Raw genomic sequence first — 21,214 nt, 5'->3', positions numbered from 1 at the left:
CCAGGCCCCCCCGAAGGACTTTCCCCAAGACCAGACAGGGCTCTCCATCCCGGGATGGGGTAAATCGCCCCTGCAGCTGGTACAAGCTCTGCCAGCAGCCGGGAGTGTCCCCAAGCAGAGGGATGGCAACCCAGAGCTGCCCGCAGGAGCTTCCCCAGGATGGCAGTCGCTGTGCTGTGGATCTCCCAGCACGCTCAGCTTTATCCCATTCAGGGACAGGGCTTTTCCAGAAAGTCCCAAAACGTTTGCACTCCTGCCTGGCCTTGCCGGAGGCAGGAGAGGGAGGTGTTCAGACGCATTTTGTGGGACGTGGGGTAAAACGCCGGGTGGGCGATGCCCGGGGTTCTGCTCCAAACCGCCCCCGGGAGCTCCGATCGAGCGTGACGGCACAGGAGCGAACCTCCGGCAAAGGGAGCACCGGAGCAGGGGGCGGTCAGCGCTGCCCAGGCGGGCACACGGTGACCTCCCTGCGTGGGCAGGAGGCACAAGTGCCACTCGATGGCGGTACGAGAAGCGGCGCTCTCGTACACACGGCGAGTCACGCCGCTGCCACCGTCCCCGTCGCTCCAGGCTGCCGAGCGGCACCGGGGGCACGGGGCTGCGGCACGACCCCCGCAGATTTCCCGGGAGGCGAAGTGGCTCCATTTAAAAACAAATTGAGGTCAAACCACTTGCAGGAGCCGCAGCCGGCGCCGTGACACCGCGGGGTAACCCCGCATTGGAGTCGCCGGTGGCTCCGGGGGTCGCCGTCCCTTTCCCGGGGGAACCAGCGTGACGCAGCCGGGAGCTCCTGGGGCTGCGGGAAGGCAGCGGCACAAGGCTCAGCAGGGAAGAAATCAGGGAATTTTGAGAGCTCCTCCGTGAACCGGCTCTGCACATGCTGTCTTTGACCGGCCGCAGTGCCCGCTGCCAACGGCACCGCGCGGGGGTCAGGAAAACGCGGGAGAGGTGGCTGGAAAAGTACATTTTGCGGGGTTGGATCGCCACTCCCTCCCCAAATGCACGGGGAGCGAGACGGCGGCGTGCAAAGCCCCGAGCTCGGGGGGCTGCCAGCCACCAACAGCGCCAGGAACAGGATGAGACCCCCGTGCAGCCCGGAGTGGACGGGATATTCGTGATGCCCACGGCCTGGGAAGCGAAAGGAAATTTGGGCACTGTGCGTGGGAAAGGGACCTCTGTGGTCCACCCCACCTGCTCACAGGAGAAATGTCACCAAACCAGCCCCAAGCGGAGCCAATACTCAACCCTGCGGGGACATGGCCATCCCGGGGGGACACACTGCAGCCCCACGGCTTCCCCCCGGCCGTCGCCGCCCCTCGAGGTCCCGGCGTAGGGCGGTCGCCGCGTCCCGCTCTTGGGACCAGTGCCCGTCCCACCACACGGACACCCGGTGGGTACCGCGCTGCTCCACGCCACCCTGGGGTGCCCCCAAAACCCTCGGTGCCGGCCCGCAGGGCAGCGGGATCCTCTCGGGATCGCAGCCACTTTCCCGGGGAACTTCCAGTTGGAAAGCCCCCGGTGATCCCCGGCAATGGGGTCGAACCGTCGGGGTGAGCGCAGCGCCCGGGAGGGCCCCCGAAGCTGCCGGAGCTGCGAAACCGCCCCCGAGCCACGCGCCCGCCCTTCCCGGTGCGGCTGCACAGCGCCGGTTAGCCGAACATCCAGCACCGCGCCTACCGCCGACACAACGACTCCCGGGGATTTACCGGGTCCTGAGGATTTATTGGGTCCCAGGGTACCACCCCCTCCCGGGGAATCACCACCCTGACGGCATCACCTCCCCGCCGGGTCATCACCTACAACGTGTGCACCGCCCCCCTCCCCAGTGCACCCAGCATCGTGTCCCGGAGCATCACTCCACTGGCGGCATCACACACAGCCCTCCCCGGTGCACCGGCCCCCTTGTACCGCACGGCAAACCTCGGTGCACCGCCTCCCAACCCACCCCGGGGCATCCCGCCCCCCCGGTTCACCGCCCGTCCCGGGGCGGTGGGAGGGGGCTGGTGGGGGCGGGTCACCCCCGCCGTTACATAAGGGGTTACGTCAGGGCGCGCGGCCACGCTCTTATCCCACCGCCGGCGCCGCCGCTGCTCCCCCACCCCGCCCATTCACACGCCGCCGCGCAGCGCCCGGCCCGGAGCCCCCGCCGCCGCTCCCCAGGTGAGCCCCGCGGGCCAGGCCTGAGCCCGCACCGCCTCCCCCGGGCTGCACCCGGAGGGAAGGAGGGAGGGACAGCGGGGGACCCACGGCGGACGCCGGGGCCCCCATGACCGGCCTGTTTACACCGGCGCGGCGCGTACCACCGTGGCGGGGGAGCGGGAGGAGCCTGCCGCCGCGCTGAGCTCCGGCCGCGCCGAGCCGCGCTGGCGGCGCCGCGACCCAGTTACCGCGCCCGGGGCGGGAAACCCGGACCTCCCTTTCCGAGTACGGGGCCGGCACCGGGGAGAGGCCGAGCCCCGTCGAGGCGGCCGCCGCCCCCCCCCGGCGCCGCGGTGGTTCGCCCCGCGCGGCCGCGATTGGCCGAGCGCTTAAAGGGGCCGGCAGCGCGCGCTTTTCCGCCCCGCGGCGCGGCGGCGGCATCGGCGCGTGCCCCCTCGCCCGCGCGGCGCTGCCCGGCACGCGGGGCGGGGGGGGCCATGGACGGCGGCCGCCGCGGGACACAAAGAACGGCGCGGCGGCGGCGGGCGACGCGGCGCGGGGCCATGGCGGCGGCGGCGGCGGTGGCGGGGCCGGGCATCGGCGGCGGCGGCGGTGGCCCGCGGTACAGCCTGCTGGCCGAGATCGGCCGCGGCGCCTACGGCGTGGTGTACGAGGCGGTGTCGGGCCGCAGCGGCGCCCGGCTGGCGGTGAAGCGGATCCGCTGCGACGCTCCCGAGAACGTGGAGCTGGCGCTGGCCGAGTTCTGGGCCCTGACGAGCCTCCGGCGGCAGCACCCCAACGTGGTGCGGTTCGAGGAGTGCGTCCTGCAGCGGCACGGCCTGGGGCAGCGCATGAGCCACGGCAACAAGCGCAGCCAGCTCTACCTGCGCCTCGTCGAGACCTCCCTCAAAGGTACCGGCATCCCCGGCACGGCCTCAGCGCCCTCCTGGGGCACCTCCCGGGCTGCCCTCCCACGTCCGGGGCCTCCAGAGTCCTTGTCCCTGACACCTGTGTCACCCATCCCTACCCCTGAGCACCTGGGTCTGCCACCTTCCTGCTGCCATCAATGGCCTCCACACCCAGGTCCTCCTGCCCCACTCCCGGGTTACACCCCCAGAGCATCTGACTGCTGGGATGCCCCGTGCAGGTCATCTTGATTCTGTCTCCCATTCTGTCCATGGACACCCTTCCACAATACCTGCACCTCAGGCACTGCTGCTGCCCTCACTTGCTCCCCATCACCCTATTGCTCAAGTCCCTCCTGGGCATTCCCTGTGCTTAAGAGCACTCAAAGCTCCCCCCAGCTCTCACAATGCCCTTCTTCCCACCTCAACTCACTGCTTTTCCAGTGTAACCACCCCTGGGCTCTCCCTGCTGTGCTCCTGAGCACCCATCACCTCTGCACTCTGGGGGTCCTCTCTGGGGTATCTGCTCTAGGCTTGCACCCATCACCCATCTCTGTCCTGTCCCTGCAGGGCTCCCCCACAGGGTCTCTTTGCTGCCACTCACCCTGAACACACCTGAGGGACCCTTGTTCTGGACCCTGTTCCCCCATGCTGTGCCACCCCCTCTACTTTCCTGTATGATGCTCCCAGTAAACCATTCCCTAAATCCCACCCATGTCTAGCAACACTACCAGTGGGGTCCCTCCATGTGCCCTGCAGTCCTGCCCCCAGTCCTGTTGTCCCCTCCAGGCTCATACCTAACCCTTGGGGGACATTCCTGTGTGCTGGACCCCTGGCCATCACTGACTCGACCTCCCTTACGCCCCAAATCCTGTGACTCCATCTGCTACCCTGACCTGTGCCACAGCCCACACACATCCCTTGAGGATCTTCACAGCCTGTGCCCCAGTCACACCAAGGGGACATCTCCCCCTCTCTGCCCAACCTGTCCCATCTCTGAGCACCCCAAGGCTGCAGCCTGTTGCAGCTCAAGATCTCACAGCTTTAGGACTGTCTCCATGTCCCCCCCATTGCTGGCTCTGTGGAACAGCCCTGGAAGCACTAACGCCTGTAGTCTGGGCTAATACTCTAATATTCCCTGGGGTCCCTCAGCAGCATCACGGGGCTGTCAGGGGTCACCTTCTGTCACAGCCGATGGTTGTGATGGTGGCATCTCCAAAATGCTCCCTCCCCTCCCTCCCTTTGCTCCCTTGGCTGTTTGTCAGACCCAGCTTTTCCAATGTGCTGTGAGATGTGGAAAAATACTGGAGCCCTGTGGCCTTGATGCCCCTGTGCCCCCATAGCCTGTGAGCAGAACCAATCACCCCAATCCTTCCTTCCCCAAACTTGTGTGCCAGGATTCCTGTCAGCTCCTTGGGGTGCTCAGTCTCCCTGAGCCCCCAGTGTAGGCACCCTCAGACCCTGTGTCAGGCACAGAGTTCATGCAAAGCTCCTGACATCCATCTTCTGAGCAAACCTGTGGCTCTGGCTGTCCCTGCCCTGCCTGTCCCCTCTGTATCTCTGGTGGCTGGACATGTCCAGACCTGTCTGGCTCTCCCCATGCATCCCAGCTTCTGCTCTTCCTTCACACAACCACCCAAGGGAGGCTCCCTGAGAAGGGCAGTGTCCAAATTCCTGTACAGCCAGGGCACACAGCTCCGTGGGAGAAGAGCCAACTCTTCCCTTCGTGTGTGTCCAGCTGTAGCAGGAGTGGGGAGTCCTGCCCCCATCTGTCATGTTGCACATCCTAAGGACAGGTGGCTTGGCTTGGGGAAAGCTCCTGGGTAGCTGGAGGTGCCCCATCTCCAGGTGGGGAAGGAGACCCATAGGTGCCCCATCTCTCGAGGGGGTTGAGCCTCCTGAATTCCCAGCAGTGGGGAGGGCTTTGCCTGCTCTGGTCCTACTGCAGTCCCTCAAAGGGGAGCAAAGCTGGGCTCTGCATCCCCAGCCTGCACAGGAGTAGTTTAACTCCTAACACCAAGCTGGAACACATTCTCCTTTCCGTCTGCTTGGCTGCCCTCGGGGCTGTGTTGTGCCAGTCGGCCTGTGCTTGCTGCCTTCCCAAGCCTTGGGTCTGATAGATGTGAATAAATATTTTCAAAACAAAAGCTGGAGCTGGGTGAGCCCTGCAGGTCTCCCTCTCCCCTTCCCTGCCAGCAGCAGGGCTGGAGCCGTGGCCGTGGAGCTGTGCTGCCGTGCCATTCTGCACGACCGCAGCTGGGCTATTTACGGGCCGGCGCAGATGCTGTGCCAACGTGCCGGGGCTCAGGGCATGGCCAGGATTAATCCGAGACTTTCTCAATTGGGAGCACAACTGTCGGGTTATCAGGCAGGGTTTGGTCTCAGCTACGGCGCAGAGCCTGAACCTTTATCATTTTAACGAGATGTGAAGTAATTAAATTTAAGGGCAGGGCGTGAAAAGGAAGGTGAAAGCTCGGTGCTGAGCTGGAGGAGAGGCACGTTCCCGTGCAATGTGCTCAGAGCCCTGACACAGGAGAACCTCCAGTGCTTGTGCACATCACATGCCCCTCTTGTTCCTAACCTAGAGCAGTGACAGCTGCCTTAAGTGAACAGGTATAAGGCGTTGCTTCCTGTTCGTCCCATGTCACCTGTGCAGCCATGAACCTCTCACCAGCACTCAGCCTCACCTGTGGGCTGCCCTGGAATCACCTACACGTATTGCCATCATTCCAACTACCTGGAATTCCATGCTGCCAGCTCCCATCTCTCTGGTGCAGCCTCCCTACACAGAGGGAGTCAGAGGTTACATGTGGTGGTGGTCGCTGGGATGCTGCTTCTGCTCTCACTGGATTTTTATTTCCTCTGTGAAGCTAAGCAAATTAGCTCATTGCTAATGAGTTCCCAGGATGAGGTGGGGGAGGTTTGTGTGTGCTGCTGGAAAGATGGAGTGTGAGTGTGTGCCATCATGTGTTTGGGCAGGGACCACATGGGGATGCTGGCTTGGTGATAGAGAACAGGTCCAGCCTGTCATTGGCATCTCCTCAGCTCTTGACTGCTTGTCTTCAGTTTGCTAACATCTCATCTTTAGGGAGCGTCTTGCCAGCTCTTTATGTTTAAAGCTGTTTGTTTTGAAGGCAGGAAGATGATTTAACAACTAAAACACTTTCAGATTACAGAAAGAAAATGAGGAAATATTACTTTTGGCTTAAGCCTCCACTCACAATGCTCCACCCAAAGTGAAGTGCCTGGTGCTCAGCTACTGCTGGATTCCCGTCATCTTTCCTGTGCTTGCTGAGGTTCAGGGGCCGGATTTTAAATCAGAGCCTTCCTTATGCTAAAAACAAACCTTGGCTTGTCAGAGCTAACAGGTCCTGGCTGCTGCTGAGCCAGTGTTTGAGCCACTTCCTGTGGGAAGGGGCTGCCAGCAGTGCTGTGTGGATGCTCCCACCTGGCTGTGTGTGAGGGATGTGGGGCTCTGCCAAGCTCTTTGTCTTGGTTTGATTCCTAGAGAAGCGACAGACACTCCTGCTCCCTATGTTGGGGCTGTATGGCTGCAGAGGGGAGCAGGAAAACTGAACCCTGTGTCCTGCTGTGATATCCCTAGGGTTTAACAAATCAAGGTGGTGGCAGCTGTGTGAGCTGGGGCTGTGCTGGTTGTGCTGGGGTCTCTGCTCCCAGGACAAGCAGCCTCTCCTTCAGTTTCTGTGCTGTCAGGCCAAAGGTGGCTTGCACCAGAGAAGCTGCTTTTCCTGGTCAGCATTTTAGTCTCCAGAGTCAAACTGTCCGGTGCTGCTCCCAGCTGGCCCTTGGGCTTTCATGGTGAGCCTCTTTCCAGCCAGATGAGACCCCAAAGTGCAGCCAGTACCCTGTGTAACTCCACCCTGTTCTTTCATCCCCCAGATCTAACCTTCAGACCTAATCTCAGCAAAAGATTGCTGATCATGGGGAGGTGCAGCCAAATCCTTCTGTTGTGCAAATTTCCATTTCCACAGCAGTAGCCATGGATACAGACTGTTTGTGCAAATAACCAATATTCCCACCCACACCAACTGCTGACCAGTGCAGCCCAGGGCTGAGTGTCCCTGGTAGTCCTTGGCTTTACCTCTGCTGGAAGTTTTTTGCTTTCCCAAATGCTCTCTGGGGCTTTGCTCAAACAAAACCCATCTTTGTCAAATAGGTGGAGTTATTTAACTGCTTTCAAAAACACTTGAGTTTGGCTGTGGGACTTTTTAACTGTGGCCGAGGTGAGTGGTATCCTCCAGCTTCTCTCTTATGGTGCTTGAGGATAAAAAAAAAAATCAATTTCTAGAGCAAAATGTTGCTCTGGGGGTGTGTGTAGGCTCTGCTAATCACCTGGGTGCTCTCTAGAGGAGGTTTGGGGTCTGACCACGGGGTTTGCATTCCTGGCATCAGCTAACAGGGGTGGGTCTGTTGCCAATGCTCCCTGAGGCATCCTGGCGTCTCTGGGGAGCACCAGTGGCAGACCTGGCCCCATTAGCTGATATGATGCTGTTGTGTTCTTCACATGTCTAATTGATGTGCAAGAGAGTCCTTCCTTAGGCAGGAGTTTTATGGAGTAAAGCCTGAGATGCACTGAGCTTGAAGAGCTCAGTTTGATGTCTGATGAAGGAAGCAGCTGTTTGGGGTGTAACACTGAGTACTAGGAGTACTTACAGTCACAAGTGTGGCTGAGATTACTCTCAGCAAACATTGTTTGCAGCTTGGACCTCCAGTTTCCTCTCATTAAAGACTTGTTGGCACTCAGTGAAAGCTGGATGAAGTGGCAGCGTTTCCCCAGCACAAATGCAGTCCTTAACTGCGCAGATTTGGTCTCAGAAGACCCAGTGGGCCACAGGGCTTGGATGTTGGTGTGACCACTCTTGGCAAGACTGTGCTGGCACAGTATTAAGGGCTGTGATTTACTCCCTGTGTGCAGTTCCAGTAAAGTGTATGGAATGAGCCAGCTTTTGCCTCCTGCAGCAGAGCTCAGGTGGGAGAGGAGGCATTCGCAGAAGTGATTTTTTTTTCCTGTAGACTCACTACTAATGGTGCTTTTAGCCTCTGCTGCTTTGGCTGTCAGTGTGGGGAGAATGGCCTGATGGTAGGACTGAAGAAGATGTCTTCTCTGCACTTTGCCTGGAGGAGGTCCCTGAGCTGGTTCCCAGCGCTGGGTTTGGATAAACGAGGTGCTGGTGTCTCGTGCTGAACAGGATCTCAAAGCACTTGAAGCCACAGCAGTGCATGCATCACTGCTGGTGCCCTGCAGTGCGATAGGTCCCAGTCACATTCCCAAAATTTTTGCTATCCACATAAATCAGACCTGTTCCTCAGCCATCCTGGGTTAGTATGGACTGTGAAATGTATCTGAAAATCCCTTTCATCCCTTTTGGTCAGGTGAGAGGATCCTGGGCTATGCAGAGGAGCCTTGCTACCTGTGGTTCGTCATGGAGTTCTGTGAAGGGGGAGACCTCAACCAGTACGTGCTGTCCCGAAGGCCTGACCCAGCCACCAACAAGAGCTTCATGCTGCAGCTGACCAGCGCCATTGCCTTCCTGCACAAGAACCACATTGTCCACCGGGACCTGAAGCCAGACAACATCCTGATAACTGAGAAATCTGGCACCCCTGTGCTCAAGGTGGCTGACTTTGGGCTGAGCAAGGTCTGTGCTGGCCTGACTGCTCGGGGCAAGGAGGGTGGGCATGAGAACAAAAATGTGAATGTGAACAAGTACTGGCTGTCCTCGGCCTGTGGCTCTGATTTCTACATGGCCCCCGAGGTGTGGGAGGGACACTACACTGCCAAGGCTGACATCTTTGCCCTCGGCATCATCATCTGGGCCATGATTGAGAGGATCACTTTCATTGACGCCGAGACCAAGAAGGAGCTGCTGGGGACTTACATCAAGCAGGGGACTGAGATTGTGCCCGTTGGGGAAGCGCTGCTAGAAAACCCAAAGATGGAGCTGCACATCCCTCAGAAACGCAGGACTTCCATGTCTGAGGGGATCAAGCAGCTCTTGAAAGACATGTTGGCTGCTAACCCGCAGGATCGACCTGATGCCTTTGAGCTTGAAACCAGAATGGACCAGGTTACATGTGCTGCTTAAATTCAGGGCAAGGCACCGCTGTGCTTTGCAGCTGGGTAAGTGATTCACGCTTTTTGTCTTATTTCTGTGGGCTTTACTGGCCCAAGTGCACTTTGTGGTGACACAAAGGAGTCTTTTATGTTCCTAGAGCTATTTCTATAGTGACTCATCAGAGCACTGCTTCTGAGGTTGTTTTCACCTATTCTACTGCAAAAATAAAATGGAGGTGAGAAATAGAATTAGCAGCTGCACATCCTGTCACTGCCCAAGGGCCCAGTGGAGCTGGAAGGGCTGGGCAGGTGCCTTGCCCAGGCCTCAGAGGCCCTGGCCGGTGGCTGAGGCAGGCTGGGGCACAGCAGAGACAGCTGCAAGCACTTGGTATAAGCCTTGGGGACATCTGTCTCTCTCAGGTCTCAGATCTGCCAGTTCTGCCTCCTCTGCTGTGTGATGTAATTTCCAAGGTCTGTGCTGGAGCTCCCTGTCTAGCACCATGCCTCTCCCCTGTGACAGTTGGACAGGACACCTCAGGGCCCAGCTGGCTCAGTGAGTAGGCACCAAGTGGCACATCTGTCTTGGCACAAAACTCTTTGCTTTCACCTACAAGGCACGTGGGTCCATCTTGTGGCTCTGTTTCATTTCCCTTTTAAAGGCAGGACTTCCCTTTGGTGTGAACATTAGTGGCCCAAACCCAGGAGATGCTTTGGTCTCCAGCATCTGTGTTTGTAGACCTGTGTCTACTCAGGAAGGAAGCTTAAAAACAGCGCTGCTCAGACTGAGCTCAGCTCTGTCCAGAGTCCCCTCCCTTCTCCCCATCCTGCTAAACAGTCTCAAGCTCAGAGGTCCTGAACCTGAGGCTGGGATGGTCACCCATGGTCTGGAAGGACCCCCAGGGATGTGGTGTAGCTGGCAGTGTCACTCACCAGTGACACAAAAGGACTGGGAGGTGTTGCCTACATGGCAAAGCTGTCTGTAAACAGGAGCTGTTACTCGGGATTCTCCCAGCCAAACATTTCAATGAAACTGAAGAATTACAGATTACCAGGGGTGAGGCTGACGTCTTTCCAGCCCACATCATTTCTCAGGCTCCTGCAGAGCTGCCTGCCCTGCACTGGTCCCAGGAGATCTTTGACAGCCTGCCTGTGTGAGGTGCTGGCATCACAGCTTGGGCCCCAGCCCTCACCTCAGCCCAAAATCACACACAGCCAGCTGGACTGGAGCTGACCATGGATGCAAGAGGGCAAAGAGGGAGGAAATTGTGTCCCTGGCCAGCACTTACCAGCCCTCAGCTAATGGTTTCGTGCTTGTCCAGCTCTGAGAGCAAGCCCCCAGCAGCAGGCAGTGGGGAAGGTGAAGGTACTTTGGCAGGTTTTGCTAAAACCCCTCATTGCTGCCACCTGAGGGTTCCTGAGCTTATGGAAAATGCTGTGGTGCCTGACCCTCCCCCCTCTGTGTACCCAGGTACACTCTGTGCTGTCTGTAGACAAATAGGGACAGAAATGAAAAGACCTATTGGGTGGGTCTTCTTCTTCTCTGTTGGTTTGTCCAAACTGGTCCACAGACCATGCCCTCTGCACTCTTCCACGAACAAATATTTAACACCCATCTCAAGTGCTGATTCAAGCATTGCTGTCTGGGGCTGGATACTGGTCCCAGTGCAAGTGTGGGCTGGGGATTAGGGTGGGGGAGTGTATCTGTGGAAATATGAGCCCTTAAGATGGGTGTGCTTCAGCCCCAGGGCGAGAGCAGACACCCTGCCTTGTGCCCCGGGGCGAGGCGTGGGGTTGTGGGAGCAGCTCTGCTGCCCGTGGAGGGTCAGGCTGGGCTCTGCCATCTGCACTGGCGCTGTGCTGACACGATGCTGCTGCGTTATGCAACCAGCCCCTGCCCTCGGGGGAAAATTCATCCTGCGCAGATCTGCGGAATAGTACATGAAGGGATAACAAACACCGAGGGGACAGTCCTACCCCGCGGCTGTTTGCTCAAACCCAGCTGCCTTCTGCAGCCCCCCCCCCCCCCCGCCCCACTCCATCCGTGAGTCTGCACCGATCGCTCCGTCGTGACACAGCTGCAGCAGCCAGGGATGCTCTTACATAACCCAACCTGGCACATGGAGCGTGGTCGCTTGGCCCAGATAGAGCCCAGCCCCGGCCATATGCTCCCTGCAAACCCGGAGTGTTCCTCCGCCTCACTCGTGGGGCGGCCAGAATATTTGGTGCCCTTTGCTGTATGGTCTTCCTGGTGTAGTTGTGCATTCAAATCAGCCTTCTTCTGGCTGCTATTAAATGCAAATCTTAAATTGGAAACCTGCTTGAGAAGCTTAAAATGGGATTTAGAGCAGAGCCTGAATTCTGCTCTCAGGTAATTTTAGTTGACCGAGAAACTCACGTAACCTCTTCCAACTTATTTGTGGCACTGGCGTGTAGCTTTGCTATGCTGGATTATGCAGCAGGTTCTTCCCCAGGACAGTTCAGACCTGCTCAGCCTTGGTTCATGTCATAACCTGGAAAACTCTAACCCTCCCTGACCCAGGAAATTGGATATTTGCTTATGCTTTGTTATGCCACTGACCTCTTCAGGTTTCGCTTCATGTCTCAGCAGCTTCGCCTTTATTTCTGCCATGGATGCTGCACGCACCTGAGAGCTTCATGCTCTGTTATCCTTCCAAAATGCAGATAGGAAATGTCATTCTCAGACAGGAAAGTGGTTTTGGCTTGGTTTATGCTGGACCCTGGGCTGCCTGAGGTGGAGATGACTCTCCTTGCTCTTCCCTGTGCTGGTGGCCCAGGGACAATAGTTCCAGCAGAGGTGGGCAGCATTTCCGTGGGAAAAACAAAGGTATTCTCTTTTTGATTTGAACAGTTCTTCCCTACCTTCTGCAAATGTTTAGGTATAGCTAACTTTATCTACAGCTCTCTAGAGTTGTTGGCAAAAGCTGCATTTTGGGCTAAGAGGACAAAAGCTTTTCTATTACAACTAGGGAGTGGCTGGGTTGTGCTGGGTATCTGCTGATGGGTCTCTCTGACTGTGTGATGCCCAGCACTGTCTGCACTGAGTATTTCACCCCTCCTTCGCAGTACTGAAAAGCTGGAATGTCTCTCCTTTCCTGCGGTGTGAACATCTTCTTTCTATGTTGCCTTTGTAGCTGCCCTCCTGATTCCCTGGGGATGGTGAGGGGCCTACCAGAGATGTCGCTCCAGTGGAATCCTCTGTTGGGGTGGGTTTGTGCGTCCCTTAGACAGGTTGCAGAGGAAAAAGGTTCAGTGGCAGTGCAGCCTTTTGCTGCTCACTGCAGTGACACGGGGGCCTTGGCCACAGAAACACCAAGGGTGAGTACAGCATCACCCGCCACTGACAGTTACATGTTTAAAAACTTTGTAGTTTTAATTCACAGGGGACATTAAACTACAGTGGTTGTGATTGGTGTAGAGGCAGCTTGTTCTGGTAGATTGTATTCCATAATATTTTCACTGTGGATAAAACAGTTGGTCTGATTTTGGGTGGATGCTCAAGATGAATGGCAAGAATCTGTGCAGGCTGCAGCATCTGAGGGGCTGTCATGAGCAGCAAGGTGTTCAATAGCTGTGGCCAGTCCGGCTCTCTCCAGCACTCCTCTGTCACTGGGTTTGATTATTCCAGTTTCAGCTGAAAGTGACTGTTTGTATTTGCATTGTTCTGCTCTTTGCATTTTCAACGTGCACCAGGAGCTGATGCTGAACAAGCTCGTCTGCTCACCCTGCATGATGGTGTCTACCCTGGCCAGAGCTCTCTGGTGCTGTGCCCAACCACTCCCAGCACTGCTGATAAACAGCTGCCCTCTGGAATTTCAGAGCTGGAGCGTGGACAGGGATCAGGGACACAGCAGCAGCTCTGAGAGCTGTCAGTGAACTTGTTGCTGCTGCATCAAATTAGATCTTGTCTGTTAGTATCACTCAGCTCAAGTTTTACTCACTGGCTAGGCAAAAGACAGCCATTTCATTCCTAAAACAATGTTGGTTTTGACTTTATACTGTTTTCAGTGTGGTTTGTGGATCTTGGCATGGACGAAAGCCACAGGACAGTAAAAGCAAGGTCAGTTCCTCTTCTCAGCCGTAACAGTGAATGCAGCATCACAGGGCCCACCCCATAGAGTGGTGGCACCCTTCTGGGCAGTGTTGATTCTCCCTGGGGTGAAATGAAGCCCTGAGGGTGACCTGGACCATGTTTGCTGTTTGTGTTTGTATGCTGTCACCCCTGCTTTGCCTTCTGGGGGAGGTTACTGCAGTTGGATTTAAGGATGCACCCAAGACATGCATCACAAGTAGAGGTACAGAGCAAGAGGGAAGGCTCAGGAGATAAATCAGGCACTCAGCCCCCTTCCCTCCTTCTCTGTGTTCCCACATAGGGGCAGATGATATGGTTAACACGAGGAGGTGATGGGCTATCTCTCCCTCCTCTGCACCGAGTCCTCTCTGCTGTGCAGACCCCACTGCCACTACCCCTCTGTGTGACCCACACACTGGTGACCTCTTGCATGCTGGGTGAGGGCTCCATGGGCTACTGGTTCACGTCCTGCTGATGCCGAATGAACATTCGAGCTGATTAAAACCATAAGTGGCATCAGTGGAGGGATTAAAAGCTCTTGAACAAGCCCCTGCACAAACGTGCGTCAGTGGGGTGAGCTCTCCTGTCTCAGAGCAGTGAGCTCAGGGCTGCTCAAGCAAGCACTTTCCCTGAAAATGTTCCTACTCCAGGGAAGCACTAACAGAAACCCTGCCCTACTTGCTAACGAAGCTGCATAATAGGAGAAAACTTCCAGAAGAATCCTTGTATGTTTGCCCTGACCTGATGTCTGTGTGCCTCTTGCCTCCTCAAACGGAAAGGCTTTATTCCGATGGCAGCTTGCAAAAATGGCATCCCTTGGTTAACCTCTCCTGGAAGGGAGTGTGCCCACGACACTGCCTTCTGCACTGAGCAGCCTTGTCCTTTAGAAATGTTCCTCAGGCAGGGATTTCTTTAATGAGATTTCCTAGGGCTACGGGATTGGAGTAATTTGCTGGGCAGTGGCATTTTTTCTGCAGTGGGTTTTTCCCACTGCTCCTCTGTTGTTTCTGCAGAGCCCCTCTCCCACTCCTGGTGGGGTGGGACCTGCCCCTGCTGAATGGGGAGCTCAATCCACACCCCCCCCTCCATTTTTTTTCTGTGTAATTGTCTGAGTTTAGAGCTCATGGACCACCCCTGCTGGTTCCCAGCACAACTGCTGCCCAGGGCTCTGCCCTGGTGCCTCGTTGAGTTTGGGACATCCTAAAGGATGTATTTTCAGTATAGAAATGACATCATGTGTATGTGTGCTGTTCTTCTGCTGTCCACAGGGAGTTTTCTGGGTTGCAAACAAATCATGTGGAAAACGCTGGTGGCTTATGTGCAGAGTTGAGCATTCCCATGTCCCTGAGCTCAGAGGACAGGAGAGTGCCAGGGCTGTGGATGAAGGGGTGCAGCACCTCTGCTGCCACAGGGACCATGGGGGCTGTTGTGTGTTGAGGCTTTGGCCAAAGCAGGGATTGGTGCAGCAAATACCTGCCTGTTCTGCTCTAAAATCCCTGGCATTGAGCATCCTTGTGGGCTGAGCTGTGAACCTCTCCTGCTCTGCTTCCAGTTTCACCAACCTGGATTTTACTCACTTCTTGCAGAGTCACTTGCGATGCCTGAGCTGCTGCTGACGCAGCGGGCGCGCGGTGCGAGGCATCTCAGGGGTTGCAGCTTGTTCCACCTTTCCTGGTGAAGTACAGGGAGCCAGCACTCACAGACACATCACATGGACTCTCAAGGCCAGGCTTTGCCGTGGGAGCACTTGTCCTTGTTCCAGCAGGACTGTCACTGTGGGGAGCTGTGTGGGATGGGGCTCAGTTGTGGGGGTGTGGGGAGATGCTCAGCCCCAACCAGCCTGTCCCAGCTCAGCTCCTGCCCTGGGGCAGCTGGATATGCGCTGTCCTTGGCAGTGTGCTCCATACACTGCTGTCTGAGTCCCTCTGGGAAAAAACTGACTGTAAACTGAGTCCAGTTCCTATCTGGATTGATAGCAAAAGCAATGGATAGTAGACAGATGTGGCAGCACCTGTTTTGGACTAACTGGGATGATGAGTGAGCAGGTGGCAGGAGTAGTGTACTACATCTCTTCCATCCAGGAGCCAATTCCTGGAGTCACAGTGTAGTAACTGAGACAAACCACTGACAAACCTGACCTCTCTTTCTCCTCTCTTGTTTTTTTTCTTGCAGATTTATTTACCAGGGACCCATAATCTCCATTATTTACATACGACAAGGAAGTCAAAGATAAGGGAAGATGCTGATACAGAAGATCCCTGGTCTGCAGGATCTCTGGCAATGTGAAATATTTGAGTGTTACTTTTTTGTGTTGGGAAGGGTGTTATGGGGGTGTGGGAGGGGGCTGCAGGGGCCTGTGGAATAACACAAGCTGGCAACTGTTGCATTCATGAGACTTTGAAACAAGATCCAGAGAGCAGCGCTGCCCTTGCCCAGCCCTCCCTGTGTCTCCTGTGCTGCTCTGTGACTCAGTAGATGTTTCCAGGAATGTGGTTCTGTAAGGAAGTGGGAATCAGCAGGCTGATGGTAAGGTGTGCTGCCAGACATCAGCTCTGAGTCCAGCTGTGCACAATTTTTGAGTTCAAAGCTATTGATTTTGCTTAGGAAAAATGGGAGCAAAGTGGTGGCTAGGTTTGCATTGGGAGTGCAGTGCTTTAGGAAAAATGAGTCTCTTGAACCACATGTTGCAAGCAGCTAAATAACTTCATAGCCAGGCAGCTCCTGAATAGGTGGTGCTGCCCAGGCTTGTGAGCAGCTGACTTTAGGATAGAGTAGGATAAACAAGCTGGAAAGCCATTTGGCAAAGCTGGTCTTCCCAAGCTGGATTTCATGATCATCTTTGTTACTGTCTTGCTATACAGAGGGAACTGGGGAGCAGCTGAGTACATTTTCAGGTTGACATAATCTGATTACAAAAGAAACAGAAAGCAGTCCACTGCTCTGATCCATTTAATGCCAAACTTCAGTTGATAGGAACAATGCTGTGGAGGGAAGGTTTGGCCTTTATGGGTCATGAACTGGATTCTAGCCTCCCACAGGACACTTTTACCTGCTAGCTAATGATCTCCAGGAAGCAAAAGGCAATGCTGCTGTTCAGGGTGTGTTACAGTACAGCTCAGGTCAGGAGATTGGAACCTCAGGCTGAGCAGTTAATACTCAATTTCCTTGCCTGTATTTAAAGCAAAGCTCCTACTCTGGGACTACCCTGTGCTGATGATCTTTAGACTTTGCTCACTGTAAATGCAATGTAAAGCACCACCTCTTCTCTACCCTGCAGCTTCTGAACCACCTAAAATGTTTCTCAGCAGGTGAAATCACCCAGCAGTGGTCTGGCAAGTGGGCTGGTCTGACCCAGCATCACTCTTGAGCTGCCAGGGTGCTCAGTCTGGAGCTGGCCATGGCCACAAGCAGGAAACAGTCCCCCTAGTCCCCTCATCCCTGGCTGTGGAAACTGCTCATTGCCTGCAACTTTCCTCTGCCATCACTGGAAGGTTCCTAACTGGCAGCAGCTCCATGTGTCTCCTCCTCAGTGTACTATGCTGATCTCACAGGAATGAACAGAAATGGAGGAAATTCAGGTGGGCTCAGGCAGAGCAGGGAAAGTATGGAGGGGTTTCTTTCTTTTCCATCTTTTCCAGGATATAAGGCTAAGCTGTGGCTGCAGGAAGGCCTGGTCCTTCTTAGGAGGACCAGGAGGCTCCAGACTGGCTGTCTGTGACTTGTGAAGGTTTGGGCAGCACAAATACACTACCAAGCCCTTGTTCTCACACTTGTGCTTGTGTTTGTCCCTAGTGATGCTTCTATGGGCTGCAGCTGGGTGGGATTCCTGCAGCTTCCTATGCTGCATCCCACAGGAAGGGGAGAGTGAACCATTTAACTCACAAGTGCAGTGTTAGTGCCCTGATCACTGGACCGTCCTTCCTCCACCTGGCAGAGCCTTTGCTCCTGACTGTTACAGCTGTTCTAACCGAACCCTGACCTGAAGGGGTGCAGTAAGAGGGCAGGAGGTGAAGCTGGAAGGCAGTGAGTGGACTGCCCCATTCTTCTCAGAAGAGGAGTGAGTCCAGCCGGCCCTGGGAAGGTCAGCCCTCTTGGTGCACTGCTGTTTCAGGCCATCTTCGAACCACACATCTCCACCTCAGCTTTTGCATTGCAGATGTGTTTTTCAAGCAGCTTGATGTTAGTGAGCTAGACCGTAGTGCCTTACTTAGGATTTAGCAAACACTTCCAAGGAGAAGTCCTAGGGCTGCTAGCCTTTGGCCAATGTGGATGTTTCCCTGATTAGTTGATCCTTTTAAGAGCATTTCTCTCTGATTTTGCTGCTGTTTGTGCTCAACTCCCCAGACTATACAGGAACCTTTTGTTTACAGCTCCCCACATCTCTCCTTCAGTTACTTTGGCCCAGACCAGCACTCCCTCTAGAACAAGGTGGGAACAGGGAGCAGCTCAAACCTGCATATGCTGTGGGATGGAGAATGTTTAGGCTTCTCTTCCCAGGTGGATCTGTTGGGCGTCACCTGCCAACTCCTGCAGGCCAAACTCTGCTGTGGATGTTTGGCACTAGGATGCACCGCTGGGAAAACCCAAGTTTAAGAAAGCAGCACCGAGCCTGTGGCCCTTTTCCCAGCCCAGGGCCTTGCTGTCTGTTTCTTCCTGGCTGCAGTGAAGCTGAGCATCAAGGTGCTGGGGGTAGCTGGTTAGTGTGGGGGGAGCCAAGCCCCCCTTGGAGAACTTGCCGGGCTCATGTGGCCCCAGATGGTTCTCATGCCGGGGGAGTGATTGTATGAAACTGTTTACTTCTGATTTTGCTGTTTACAAGAGGGATGTGGGGTGGGTGGGGGGAACAAGCCAAGCCTCAGGAGGATTGGGAAACGTGTTATCTGCACCAGCCTGCAGCAGGGCCGAATCCACCGGCATCGTGCAGGTGTCACGGGGATCTCGCGGCCAGCTTTGGTCCATGGGGAGGAAAGCAGAGGTGGCTCTAGCCTAGAGGGGTTAGATTAGCTCCCCTATATCCCCTTGCTGCTGTGTTTGAGGTTCAGCAGTGCTAGTGACAGATAAGAGTTACCCCTGTGGTCTTCCTTTACTCCTCAGGACCCAGCTCCTTTACATATCACAGGCTCCCAGAGCCTTTCTGGAGCAATAAGATGTAAAACAAGCATTACCATCGTCGTGGAAATCCTCCGTTGTGTGCAGTGTCTGTCTCCTCCGTATGCAGTACGAGTCTGGGTTTAAGCCTCCGTCACAGGACAGCTGCTGCAGGGCACAAACTGGGATTTGTTTCCCTGGGCTTTCTGCAGGTCAGGAGAACAGGGAAACATGCTGCTGCTTTCCTTCCTTACCCCAGACCTGTGCTGCCCAAGTCTCACACTACAGCTGCCCAGGGCAAGGGTGCTCCTGGTCCCCTTTTCAGCAATGCTGGCAAGGGATGGGTGAGTGGAGTTCAGTGCTGTGCTCCACTCCTCACAGCCCCCATCCCATCAGCCAGGGCAGCACTGGGAAAGCAGAGCCCCCATTTCCTTTGCACCAGGATGCAGCCAATGCTTGTGCCACTGGCATGGGAAGAGTTGTGCCAGTGGCTCCTGTGCTCCTCCGCTGGTTACAGGCACATCCAGTGTGTGGGCCCTTCATGTCCAGAGCATTTCACACTTCAGGGCAGGGTGTCTGAGGTATGGTGGGTGTAGCTGGAAGGGAAGTGCAGGGAGCTGCTCTCTTCCAGCTGTGATCTGCCGGATCATTTCTCTGGAGCCTGCCCAAATGCTTTTAGCCCTGAGGGTGTGTCTAGGCTGCTGGAAGAGCTCACAGGGGCCATACCAGAGTGCCTGGTGTCCCCAGCCTGGCTCCTGTTCCCTCCACAGCAGCTGCCCAGGCTGGCATGGGCCTTCAGCTCACTCACTCAGCAGAAAACAGCAGCTTTGCAGGGTGAGCTGCTTCGCTGCCACACCAGCGGGGTTCTGGGTGAGCCCCAGGACAGGGGCACCGTGCCCCAGCCCTGCTGAGGGCTCTCCCCACTTCCCACAGCTCCTGTGCTAGAAGGAGCAGAAGGCTTAAACCCAGACTCCAAACTAAAGATAATAGTAAATGAATCTGTATTTTTCTTTTTTTTTTTCTTTTTTTTTTTTTTGCACAGAAGCTGGTAATCTAGGACCTATGTGTGAACAACTTTATATAAATATTTTTTGTACTTGATTTACTTGGGTTGGTATGAAACATTCTATTTAAGTTCTTTGAACACTGTGGATCCCCTGATATGTATGAATGGCAGAGGCTTTGTAAATTAAGGGACGTTTGTGTGAATAAAGTTATTTGATGGGGTTGAAAAGCCACACACAACTTGAAATGTGAGCTCTGTGTGTTTGTTCTTTGCTGTGCTGGCAGCTGTGGGGTTGAAAGGGTGTCCCTGGCAGCAGTGGGCAGACCAAGGCCCTAAGGCAGCTCTGCCTCCATCCTGGAGGGCAGGTTCAGCTAAGCCTGAGCTGGAACTGGGCTAGCTGGCCTGACCTCGGGGCTTAGGACACTAAACTAAGGCACACTGGCCAGTGCCAACCAGAACGTGGCTCCCTGGCGTGCAGCACTTGTGGCCCTTTATGCTTGCCCTGGATTAGGATTAGCCCCATTCTTGATGCAGACACCAACTAGGACATTGTTATCAGCGGGATGGGCAAGTTTGGCCTCTGCCCACACAGAGGCACCTCCCCATCCTGCCCCTTCCTCCCCATCTGGCCACAAGCTGGCAACTCCATGGTTCAGGAGCCAGAAAGCATGAGCAGCCCCTCACCCAGTTGCCTGCCCACTCTAGAGGTGCCTGCAAACTACACAAGGAAAATGCCCAGGAGAACTGCCACCTGAGTAGCCACAATCAGTTTCTCCCTTTGCGCAGATCCTCTGCCCCAAATCCCAGATGCCTGAGCTGGTCACAGCAGCTGGGAGCCTCCAGTGCTACAACTGCCACCCACAATGCGAAAAGCATCACGAGGCTGAGCCGCATCCTGCAGCCACGAGGTTTTCCTGTGGCTCATGTCCACAGGTGTCCAGCAGCCTGGGGCCACCCCGAGCCGGCGTGGGACACAGGATGTCCCGGCACCCGGGGCCGTGCTCCGCCGCTCGCCAGCCCTTGCGTAACGGCCCCGCAGCCTCGCACGACCCGCGGCAGCCGCAGCGCCCGCGCTGGGACGTGCTGGGCAGCCAGTCCTCCCCTCCCGCTCCCCCTGCGGCAGCCCCAGCACCGCGTGGCCGTGGGCTCCCCCCGCACGGCCGTCAGCATTGTGCTCCTTAATCGCCGCCGACAGGCACCTGAAATGGATGCTTTCAGCCCAGTGGGGCCGCAGGGAGGCTGGTCGACCACAGCCGGAGCGATGCCGAGGGGCCGGAGCGGCGCCGCTCACTGGCTGGCAAGGGGGCCCCAAGCTGTTTCCTCCCGCCTCCTGCTGGGTTATCTCGGGCACTGACTGCGCAGCGCCCATTGTGAGCGGCAGCCCGGGGTGCTCAAACATCCTCCCAGTCCTGCCCAGAGTGTCCTGCCTTGCAGGCAGGGAAGGGGCTGCGTTGGCTCCAGTCACACTGGCCCCCAGTGTGGGAGAAGCCCCGAGACTGTGCTTGTGCTGGTGACTGCTATGCTACACTGCTGTTCCCCACCAAATGGAGTCACCCCCAAAATCTCTGTCACAAATGCTGTGGCACCTACAAGAACACTTCTGCTCTTGTGACTTTCCCCTGGTTTAAGCCATGCCGGTGACAAGGATCATGATACCTCCAGGCTCATGGCACCTCACTCTTCTTTGTCACCAGACACAAATTATGCTCTGTGAGCCCCATGGCCCCTGACTCCCAGCTCAGCCCTTGCAAATGGGGTGAAACTGAACCCCAGCAGGAGCTTGGGGTTGGAGCCTGGCTCACCTCTCACGTGTGCTGCAGGTGAGGAGCTGGTAAGGGCAGGTGACCGCACAGCACAGCCAAAAAGCACCATTAATGAGGAGCTTGATGTCAGTCATCAACAGAGATGTT

At 56.0% G+C, this 21,214-nt stretch overlaps 1 protein-coding gene across 1 annotated transcript; it reads left to right on the top strand.

The window, feature by feature from the left end:
* The first annotated feature begins 498 nt into the window (after positions 1-498).
* Positions 499-19,544, top strand: STK35 (serine/threonine kinase 35). Its single transcript, XM_066199226.1, has 4 exons — positions 499-635; positions 2,426-3,051; positions 8,439-9,186; positions 15,383-19,544. The coding sequence occupies exons 1-3, from the start codon at positions 499-501 to the stop codon at positions 9,149-9,151; spliced, it is 1,476 nt and encodes a 491-aa protein (XP_066055323.1). The 3' UTR covers positions 9,152-9,186; positions 15,383-19,544.
* The last annotated feature ends 1,670 nt before the right edge of the window (positions 19,545-21,214 follow it).

This window comes from Chamaea fasciata, unplaced genomic scaffold, assembly GCF_029207755.1.
Source record: "Chamaea fasciata isolate MVZ Bird 193981 ecotype frontalis unplaced genomic scaffold, bChaFas1.0.hap1 SCAF_17, whole genome shotgun sequence".
Lineage (NCBI taxonomy): Eukaryota > Metazoa > Chordata > Aves > Passeriformes > Sylviidae > Chamaea > Chamaea fasciata.
This window is presented reverse-complemented; position numbering and strand designations above follow the sequence as displayed.